The sequence below is a fragment of the Phoxinus phoxinus genome, assembly GCF_949152265.1.
Source record: "Phoxinus phoxinus genome assembly, chromosome: 15".
In the NCBI taxonomy this organism is placed as follows: Eukaryota; Metazoa; Chordata; class Actinopteri; order Cypriniformes; family Leuciscidae; genus Phoxinus; species Phoxinus phoxinus.
This window is the reverse complement of record NC_136890.1, coordinates 30,526,499-30,538,052: the sequence shown is the minus strand read 5'-3', so window position 1 is coordinate 30,538,052 and position 11,554 is coordinate 30,526,499. Positions and strand designations below refer to the sequence as shown.

General features: G+C 37.0%; 1 protein-coding gene across 2 annotated transcripts in view; it reads left to right on the top strand.

Moving 5' to 3' along the window:
* Nucleotides 1–12: 12 nt before the first annotated feature.
* The window catches only part of fgd1 (FYVE, RhoGEF and PH domain containing 1), a 46,222-nt gene continuing 34,680 nt past the window's right edge, over nucleotides 13–11,554 (top strand). For both annotated transcript variants that reach the window (XM_079637314.1, XM_079637313.1), the window contains exon 1: nucleotides 13–630. In XM_079637314.1, the coding sequence (XP_079493440.1) occupies nucleotides 483–630 (148 nt within the window). In that variant the 5' untranslated portion in view covers nucleotides 13–482. The remainder of the gene's footprint in view (nucleotides 631–11,554) is intronic.

Genomic DNA, 11,554 nt, shown 5'->3' with positions numbered 1-11,554 from the left:
AAACGGCATGTTATAATGTCAATCTCTTCTGATATGGATTCATAACGTATGGACGTTATTCATTGCGTCTGTTTGTGTACATGTGAGCGCCTATGAGGATGAACGTAAGACTGCAAATGGCAAACGAGGATGATTGCTTTTCATAAAGGTCATTGCGTATTGGGAGTTCTTTATATCACATTTGCTTGGACTTGTGTGTGGTTCTGGTTAAACTGATCGTTGATGGCTGTTTCTGTTGCTCAAAGCGACTTGGATCGGATTGACTCTCCACCGGCTGATCAGGGGGGATCGATCTGCCTTATCCAGCATCTACAGCAGGAGGAGGAGGAGGCCGTCGGGACACAACAGTGGCTGGTGGTTTTGCACCTGGACTATTTTGAAGATACGGCTTTTATATCTGGACCTGGAATATAGAGCCCGTTCCCTGGAAATAGCCCGCATCTTGTGCCCTATATGCCTGCGTGAGGGTTTTGCAGGCAGGGATGCAGTTGAATCGACCCAAGAGCGCGCATCTCATCAGCTCCAGTCCGCTCAATTCATCCTCCTATTCCAACCAGTTCAAAAGCATGCGCTTCTCTTACCACATCAGCAGCGGCTTATCCAGTCCACAGCCAGCCCTGCGCAGAACAGGTGAGTCTGGATCTTAAATGACACTATAAATATGCTCTGATCCCAATTTTATTTCCTTTCAGTAGCAAGAGTGTTTTGGTTTCTCATGCAGTACTGCCAAAGCATCATTACACACAACAGACTCAGAGGTGACACTGATGTATGCAAACATAGATGTGTCAGTGACAAATAAGGATGATAGGAAGGAGAATTGTTGCATTGTTGTGTAAATTTTAGTTGTTTAAGCAGCTAATTTTAGTTGTTTAAGACAAAAAAAATAATATTTATTGTCTTTATAAAAATGTCAATTGATGTAACCACTGTTTTCAATTTTGGTTCAAGTTTGAATCTTACGTTTTCTTCAAGATTACTGTATTTAACCTGAACACGACTTTTCAAAAAAAGGGTAAAAAATATGTTTTAATATCACAGTCATGAGGTCTGGTCTGTTTTGATGGTTTTCTTGTCACATGACAACAAAATGACTTCCTTTGTGTTGGTTATGCCACACTGACTTTAATTTGGATGACCATTTTTTTTAAGATCATACATTTTTTGTATATTTTTTTAACAATTATAAAAAATAGTATGCCATACTTAAAGTTTTTTCAAGAATATAAGCCTTTTAATATCAATCTGTATGGTTACATCATCTTGACCATTTTTAATTAATTTTTAATTTACTTATTACTTTAAATTATTTTTAATAAAAATATAAACATGTTTTTTGTGTGTGATATAGTTGAGTTGCCTTTTTAGTGTATATTTGATGGATTTAAACAACAAAAACGAGCATCACATCGATCCAAACGTAGATAAAAATCTGATAATAACCAAAGCTTGCAGGTTAAAACCCCACAAGGGTAGATACACAAACTGTCCGTTGTGTCCTTGACTTAGATACTTAACCTCCGGTGACTCCAGAAGGACAGAAGCTGTTGTAAATGTAGGGTAAATTGGTGTATTATGGATTTTTTTTTTGTTTTTTTGTTAGTTCTACAATTTCGTGAAATTGTTACCTCAACTCTCCAGAACAAAAAATCACACTTCAATGAATCACATGACAGCCCGGCATGATTTTGACAACAGATATAAGTAATATTCATATAACATGTGCCCAACATTGTGACACATTACTCTTTCACCCAACTTTGGACAAAAGGTTCATCTAAAGGACAAAATAGTAACGCATTTGTGTTGATGTAAACCAAAACATAGATGTTGAATACTTGGAATGCTTGATGTTGAAATGCTCTTGACTCCGGATGTTTTTAAGACTAGAAAAATGCCACCACTCCAGTCCTTGTCTTTAGTATATTGTGTAGGCGGTTGTACGGTTGAGTCCCGGAAAAATCATCTTTACACTATATTAAGCTGCTTTTAATGATTACTGGAAAGAAATCAGCATTTGTCTTATTAATCCTGCACAACACTGAAGCAATTGTGCTCTGAATGAATGTGCTTGAAGACAAGGTCATCAGTCAAAGTGGCATAATGTATTATCCTGCCAGCGCACGTTTGTCTCAGAGGACAGCGTGTCACTAAATCAATGCCCTACCAGCAGACTGACATTTTCATACGATTCCCATTCAAAGGAGATAATATAAATGTATAAAGAGCATGCAGTGAGTATCTTGATGAAACCGCTTGCAGTAGCCATGTAGAGAAAGGGTGTTTGTGATGCAGTTCGTCAGATGTTCGTTGTGCATGTAATGATATTCACATGCTCCGCTGCTCACTTGCTGATAAGGCAACATTCAGAGACCTTGAAGCGAAGCCTCGTCGTCCTCGTGTGTCTTTTTGGTGCTACGCTGCCATGTTTGTACTCGACTGTGTGGTTACTTGAGGGTCTGTCTGTTTGGGATATTTACTCAAGCACCGCACTGTGAAATCCAATTAAATGTGTCTGGAGTTCAGTTCAGTTCAGTGGGTTGCATGTGTGCTGACCACCATCACTAGTGGCTTTTCGAAACGTGGATGATGCACTGGAAGGCCAAACACATGAAGTGCCGTCCCTGGTGAAGGTCTTCTTTAATAACTAGTGGTGTTTGCTCAATCAATTTCTGTTGCTCATGGTTTGGGTTAGGGATTTGTACAAACCCTTGACATTGGTGATGATTGTCCTGCACTGTTTGCACGTGAATGGTGCTTTAAATTGTGTGGGTTACATAGCTATTGTTCTGCGGTGCATGATGATATCTTGAGCAGTCAGTCTGTGCTTGAAGAGCACATCATGAATAATCTGATGTTGACCTTAAAGAAGGGAGTAGAAATATCACTGTCTGTTGCTGACTGAACACAAGAGGATCAAACGAACCTGGATTATAGAGCGCTCGCTCGAGAATGGTTTCCATTATGACTAAAAAAAAATAGCATGTAGGCTGTTATTTTGAAGCATTTTTATCCTCATTGCATATGACAGAAACAGATGGGGTCGTGACTTCACGTTTTTTGTTCATACATTTAAAGTTATTACTTTAAAATGCACTCAGATCTGCAATCAATAACTGTATCAGATATGTTTGACCGCTCTTAAAGCGATAGATTTGCTGTTTAAAAGAGGCCTAGCTGGAGACATCATTGAATGGGTTTAATCATGTGCATTTTTTGCATTGATTTTTATCAAAAGGTTGGGGTTTGAAAGAGTCTCTTCTGCTCACCAAGGCTGCATTTATTTGATCACTAATACAATTTTGTGAAATAGTATTACAATTTAAAAGTTTTCTATGTGAATATATTGTAAAATGTAATTTATTCCTGTGATCAAAGCTGAATTTTCAGCATCATTACTCCAGTCTTCGGTCACACGAGACTCCATATGTGTGTATATAGTGTAACATTTTAAATGTCTTTATTCTTACTGTTGATATACATTTAATGCATCTTTGCTACATAAAAGTATTACTTTACTAAAAATAATTTTGCTTGTATATTAGTACCAACTGACATCAGTGCTTTTTTTTTACTTGGCATGTTTTCTAAAGTACATTGAAGAACCATGAATGCCATAAAAATGATCATAAATCGTATACCATGGTGGTATTATCAGTTGATACCATTCATGATATTGCTACAGTTTTTTTGGGAAGTTGTGCTTGTCTTCATTTTAAGAATACATTATTCTGTTGTAGAAATAATTGCAGAAACCATATTTTCACACCATGTTTTCTATGTCTCTGAATTTGTTTGCCTTGGATGAAGGAGTTTTACTGGAAAATGTAGGAATGTGAGGGAAGAACGTGTTGCAAAGACTTGGATCCGTCTATTCTTAAAAGGGTGTGTGTATCTGATCAACGCACGAGTACGATCAGCCCCACAACTCCCATGATCATTGTCACATAGTTTTGGAAGACAATCTCATCTCCTCCCAGACCGATATCACGAGCTGTGAGCGAGAAAACTCAAGCTCCTTCAGTTCTGATCATTCTGAGCGGCTGCTGTTATTATGACAGTGTGAAAGCGCAACAGTTCTCATTGGTCAGTTGCCAACTCGGTGGATGAGTAGGAAGTCTGTCTGGCTGCTCGGCCTGGCGCTCTACGCTTGTGTGAATGAGCCAAACTCCCTGTAAATCTCCAGAGCGCCGTTAAAGAAACAGTTCTCGAGATGTATCCATATATAGGTTGGGAAAGAAGGAGACTGACTCTGTACTTGGAGATTGTGCTTTAGGAAGTCCCATATGCAAAACAGACCCACGCTCATGATCCTCTAGGCCCCTTTTATAAACGCAGAGTGTGGGACAACATACAGTATGTTTATTTTACATCGCTCCAGTTTGATTGCTGTGCATAGAGCACAACAGTCAGGTTTCCAGAAGTAAAAATCGCAATCATTTGCTCCTCAGAGAATCTTTTGTAAACAGTAACATATAAACCTTTGAAGATAGACTTGCTATGAAATACGAGGTTGTTAAATGATAATATGTGTTTCTGTGACAGCCACAAGTAAGTGTGATAAATTACGGCGAAAGCACCCGCCCACTCCCATGAAGCATTGTTGATGACATAATCGAGTCAATCTTACTAAACTCCCAAACTACTTATGTTTGTACATAAGTGCAATAAATGAAAAATATATTGATTTCATACTAACCAATGAGTATGAATCAAGTTTTACTTTATTTATTTGTTTGTTTGCCTCAAATAAAAGTAATAATATATATATAGAAAATCATTTTGTGATTAATTTCGGAGCTGGTTGGTTTGTTTCATTGTTTAGAGCTCTTTATTTAAAAAAATTATATTCCAATGGAAAAAAATTAATTGTGGAAATAAACTTCCCCTTTCAAGGTCATTGAAAATTTGGACGATTACTCTTGTGCTCTTGTCGTAGTATCGTCATCTTTGCTGAGTAACAAATTATGTGTGACGTCTAGTCAATTTTTGTTTTATTAATAAGTGCAGTCTATACAATGAAAGTCTTCATGCAGAACTTGAAGGATAAAATTATTCTCATATTTTTTTTTCTAAGGTTCTCTAGAAAAATCTGATTCGTTTTGGCAGAATCATTGATAGAAAGAAATTTGATCAGATAGAAATGTGAAATCTTAAATCTTGGCCTTCATAAATGCTTTGCTGACCTCAGCCTCTGGAACAATGGCAGCAGAACTATGCCTTCAATTCAGCAGACGTACCCCTTTAAGACGTTTATAAACGCCCACATGCTCATATAAAAGCCATCTGGTGGAGAGATTAGATTACTCTGAGGTGGTTGTTTCCATTCTGGATGTGTGTCTTCATTTCCAATATTATGAATTGTGAAAATTGTATGTACTTTGCACACTTTGTAGCACTAAATGACAGATGACCTTCAAACCCATACATTTATGCATCACAGTAATTCGTATTTAGGGTTAGAGAATTTAACAAACCCATAAGTATTAAACTTTGGTATGAATAGTTGATGTATATATGGATGTAATGGTGTATGTATATAAACCTCAATGAATGATACCTCAAATAAGCATAAAAAACTGTCCAAATGTTTTTGTCTCATTACTGGATTAGGAAAGAAATCATGTCCAAGAACCTCAAGAGCCTAAAGAAGCCTAGCATACTTTTATTATTGGTGCAGACTAGTACAAGTCTATCATTCATTTCCATAAGCACGTTCAAATTATGGGTCATCTAGTCATCAAAAAACAGACTACTTTAAGTTTTTTTTCTTATACACTACCATTCAAACATTTTGTCTAAGCCTTTTAAAAAATGTTTTTGAAAGAAGTCTCTTATGCTCACCAAGGCTGCATTTATTTGATCAAAAATACTGTAAAAGCAGTAATATTGTGAAATATTATTACATTTTTAAATAACTAGTTTCTATTTTAATATATTTATAAATTTAATTTATTCCTGTGATGCAAAGCTGAATTTTCAGCATCATTACTGATGACTTCAGTGTCACATGATCCTTCAGAAATCATTTTAATATGATTTACTGCTCAAGAAACATTTATTATTATTATTATGGAAAATAGTTTTGTGGAAACTTTTTTTTTCAAAAGAACAGCATATATGACATAAATCTTCTTTTGTGACATTATAAAAATATTTACTATCTCTTGATCAATTTAATGCATCCTTGTCAGATCTCATGGTTGCACTCAGTTCAAAAATAAAACCTGATATTAAAATAAAATATTAAAAATATCCGTCTACAGTTACTGGAGTATCTCCGGGCTCTGTTTTGGGCCCGCTTCTATTCATTTATCTACTTACTCCCTCTTGGCCACATTTTCAGGAAATATGGTATCCATTTTCACTGTTACTCTAATGACACCCAGCTCTACCTGTCTTCCAAACCCTCTGGCTCTTTTCCTCCACCTTCTTTGTCCAGCTGTTAAGCTGAAATTTAAGATTAGCTTTCAGCTGACTTTTTAAAACTCAATAGTGATAAAACTGAGGTCCTACTTGTAGGCACAAGATCTACTCTTAACTAAATCAGATTTTTTGTGTGTGTGAATATTGCATCATAATGCAATTTGTCCTTCCCCTAAGAGTCTGGGTGTCATTCTGGTTAGCACACTTTCCTTCGAAGCCCGTGTTAATATTACGCGTATACTACATACTTGCACCTCTGTAATATTAATCAACGCTGCAATCTTTATCCATGCACTGCTTACTTCACGTATCGAATATTGCAATGCTCTTCTTACTGGTCCTCCTTCCAAACGTTTCTATAAACTTCAGAAGTCTGCGGCTTGTGTTCTTTCTAGAACTCCTTCTACTGAGCACATTTCTCCAATTCTCCAGCGACTACACTGGCTTCCAGAAAAGTATCGCATTGATTTCAAAATTCTGCTTCTCACATTCAAGGCAATTCACAATCTCGCTCCTCCATACTTGACTGATCTTCTTCATATTTATACCCCTTCACGCGCTCTAAGATCTTCACTCTCACTTTCTCTTGTCACCACGTATTCGCCTAACTACCATGGGATCTAGAATAGATCTCTCTCTCAATATTCGTAATAGTCACAGTCTGCATACTTTCAAATCCTACTTTTTACCCATGCTTTTTTATTACCTACTTTTATTAGCCTGTATTGTGTCCTACTGTATCTATGATGCATGTGTGCTGTTATATATTTGTATTCTGTGATGCTAATGGGATTGTTTATTATTCATTAATTTTCTTTAATTCTTTAATATATTACTCTTTCGATTGCTTGTAAGGTGAACCTTGAGTGTTATGAAAGGCACTGTTAAGTAAAATGCATTATAATTAGTAGTATTTGTTGAATAAAAAAAGTAGTATTTTTTTTTTTTTAAGCCATCAGAAAAACTGACATTGGCATAATGAATATCCATGCGTGTCAATTGGGTTTTTACCAGTAAATTGGGTTTATGACCTTTTACCGATAAAAGACCACAGTTTAAGGTGTTGATTGACCTCACAAGCTGTTGGGTTAAGCATAATTGCGCTCATTGTGAATTAAATAGATTATTTTGGAAACAAAACAGTTCCCTCCTGCTCAAGTAGTTATTTTTTATTAAATGGAGTGAAATTGCAAATACAGAGGAAAAGGCAGTGTAGCAAGAGTTCATCTGATTATAGTTTCACTTTAGCATGTTGATTTATCAGCCCTGCGTAATATTTAGACGTGGTCTACACTTTCTTTATTGTTGTAGAGTAATGTGATTTGGAGCCTTTGGGGAAATAAACAGTGGAGCGAATGGAGCAACTGGGAGCTGTGTTGATGAAGCTTTACTGTTCTGTTTCTTGTTAGGATCCCATAAAAGTCTGTCTCTATTGGTTTTTGCATATTTTCATTTTTGTTTCATAATTGCATCCACATTTCGTGCTGTGCAGGATATGAAATAAACACAAACGGAGTAGGAAAAGTAAAAAAAAAAAAAAAAATTTGTTTGGCCGTTGCTTTAGGATCAAACTGTTTCAGGTGTTTCAGAGCAACCGTCTTCACAAAGCAAGATGGGTGTTTAAAAAGTTTCATATTTTAAAGGGATAATTCTAGCCTGGTCCTACCAGACTCTCGTACATTTTCATTTGTACAGAGAGTCTGGCCTCTCTCCATTGACAAGCGTTAACTTCCTTGTAGGCGGGAGTTTAAAACTATTTGATAGGCCCAGAGCCACTCTGGATCTGCCATAACCAATCGCTAAGGTTTGGTTGTTACGAAACTTAAACTTTAACTCAAACTAGCGCACAACCTCAACGTCATCGTTCTCAGCCACTCCCTCTATTCGCTGATTGGACCGGTAAAAAAACTGAGAAAACCCAAGAATACACCACAAACCCAGACGTAGTACTGAAGGAAAATTAAAACTGAGCGGAAGTACGTAGGAGGGCGGAGCCAGGCTAGGATAATTCACCCAAAAATGAAAATTCCCATATGTATATGACTTTCTTCAGGTAAACACAAAGATTTTTAGGAAAAAAATCCATCTCTGTGAGTCCATATAATGCAAGTGAATGGCTCCTGCTCGGCTGACGCTTGAAAAACCGCGATTGTCGGGGGAATCCATACGACCCCAGTGGATGAATCAATGTCGATAGGTCTGTGCAAGAAAAATTAATACGAACAATCATAAAAGAGACGTGACGTTTCACTTCAGAAGACATTGATTCACTCGGGTTGTGTCAGCTGAGCGATAGCCATTCAATGGCATTATATGGCCTCACAGAGATGGTTTATTTTCCTAAAAATCTTAATTTGTGTTTAGCTGAAGAAAGAAAGTCATATGCATCGGGGATGGCATGAGTGCAAGTACATTTTTGGGCGAGCTATCCCTTTAAAGTTAGTGTTCGTATGAGCGCTTGTAATGGTGATGCTTGTCTTAGCAAACACTGCTAATGTCAATATAGTTTCCACTTCTGTTGAGCTTTCAGAAGGTCCATAGTTTCATAAAAGGAGCACAGTTGTACGTAAAGAGTTAAATGATGAGAAAATATAGCTATCAAAGAGCACTGACAGGCATTTCGGTCACACATGCACCACTCACGGGTATAAATAGAAACCTCATTGGTTTGGCCAGGGCTCCCGGAGAAGAACCGGAGGGACACAGCCATGAGGTTACAGAAAAAGCAATGGTCGTTCATGGGAGTCGTCGGTTTCAGCAAATCCTGCTCGAGCTAAAGTGCGTTTACTAGTCAACCCCCAACCCCATAAGAATGAGATTTTGCCCTTGAGCAAGACACTTGACCTTTGCTTCTCCTAAACCACACGTCCTCTAGTTCCCTTAGGGCGCTTTTTTTTATATTTCCCCAGTGACGTCGAGGTTATCATAAGAGTTTTATATTATGTAAACCCATGGGTGAGTAATGCATGTGATAGCCTGAAGCGGATGTGATGAAGCGCAGTGTCGACTGAGCGAACAGTCTTTAGCAGGTACTGTGTGAGTGTTAGCTAGCTGTGAACAAAGTGACAGCGTGACAGTCTGAGCGAGATGCTATTACTGTTCTCTCACCTTCCGCTTCTCTTTCCTTCCCTCTTAATTCAGTGAAAAACACTTGCACCTTGTGGCTGCTGCGTATCTGTTTAAATGCAAAGGCAAATCGAATAAACCAGGATCTATGTAGTTCTCTTAGGGGAGGGTAGCTAATAGCGAAATGGGGAAAATTTTATTTTTCACTTTATGCATGAGCTGGTATTTATTATTTTCCTTTTTTTCCCTTTTTTATTTTGTTAAAGTAGTACAGTATTGTGTCATTACTTTTAAAAATAAAAGAATATATTTATAAATGTAAAGAATTTTTTTGTTTATTTTTAATGTATTGTTTTATTACTTTTATTTTTTGTTTGTTTTGTTGTTATACGAAGGTCACATCACTGACATATTTCCTATTTTCCAAAGACATTGTGTATTTCCTATTGAAACAGGAAGTTTGGACAGGACATATTTATCTTTTAAACGTCCCATTTTGTAATTTGTTTTTAAATTGTCTTCATTTATTTTTGCTGTTTTTCAAGTGCCCTTTATGCCCCATAGATTCAAACTTTTGATATATTTTTACTATATATATATATATATATATATATATATATATATATATATATATATATATATATATATATATATATATACACATGTATGTATGATAATGTAAAATAAATGGTGTGAAAATCAGTTTTTCCACTGCAAACACAACATAGATTTTTTTTTAAATGTTAATGTAGGCCTACTTGAATACCAATGTAAACGAAAAGCTTATTAAATTAGCCTTAGCATGACGGAGTAGTAAAAATGTTTGAAATTTACTCCATAGAATATTGTCAAGTAAAACACAAAATAAGAAATGTGATGAAAATTAAATTTTCTTCTGACGCAAACATGTCCACTGTTGGACATAGTTAGTGGACTAAAGAAACTAGTGAGAATGGTGATTTAAGAGGTTATCTTCTACAAGTGCCCATGTTTAAAGAAAGACCCTTAAATGAATGTCTGCATATCGAGTGTGTGTGTGCGCGTGAGCTAAAAGGCAATCTGCTACTGCAGCTGTAGGCAGAGGATGAGGGAAAGTGAAGACAGTGTGTCACTGTGTCAGCGTGTGGGAATGCCGTGCTGCTGTTTGAAACGTGGCAGGACTCAGGAGAAAGAGAGCGGAAGCTTTAATCGCTCGAGAGGGAGCTTTAACCCACTCGCTCAAATCCTGGACGCTTTAATCTGCTCAAGTAAACGGGGAGGGCTTGATAAGTACAGAGATGGGTCTCAAAATCACAAGCTGATTAGACGGCTCACGAGAGAGAGAGACGAATGTGTGTCTGGAGAGAGGAGGAGGAGGAGGGGGCGTCTTCAGTCTCTGCTTCTCCACAGCAGAAAATGTAATGAGAGAGGCAGACGAAATACAACATGTGACCTCTTAACCACGTTTTTTTTTTTTCCAGCAGTGAAGGGATGAGAGAAATGCATGCACTCCATGGATTTTCCTTATACGTGTAGCATTTTCTGAATTTTTTTTCAGCATGGTCCGCATCCAAGTCCACGTGTGCACTGGTGTCGATGTATTAATGACAAAACCATATGATATGATAGACCGATGATGAATCATATTCATTGTGCTCACTGATCCATAGGTCTTATTCATGATAAGATCAAAATGAATTTCTGTTTTCTATGTAAATTGTCTCATTCAATCCAATGCAGCAGTTAATGTAGAAATGTATGCATTTGGGGGATGCTTTTATCCACAGTGACTTGCATACATTAGATCAGCTCATGCATTCTCTCTCTGGGAATGAAACGTATGACCTTGGCATTGCATGCTTTACTGTTTGAGCTGTGGGAACACTTGCATTATTTATGAAGTGCTTGTTTCATGAATGAGACCTTCTGCTTTAAAGTGCCCTTTGTTTTGGATATTACTTTTTATGCAGTGGGTAATATAACTGTTTGTGACTGTAGACTGTAAACGTAAAGATTCAAAGATCGAAATGCACGAACAATTGAGTTATTGTCTCCCAAAAGAAAAGAAAAAAAGCAATTCTGA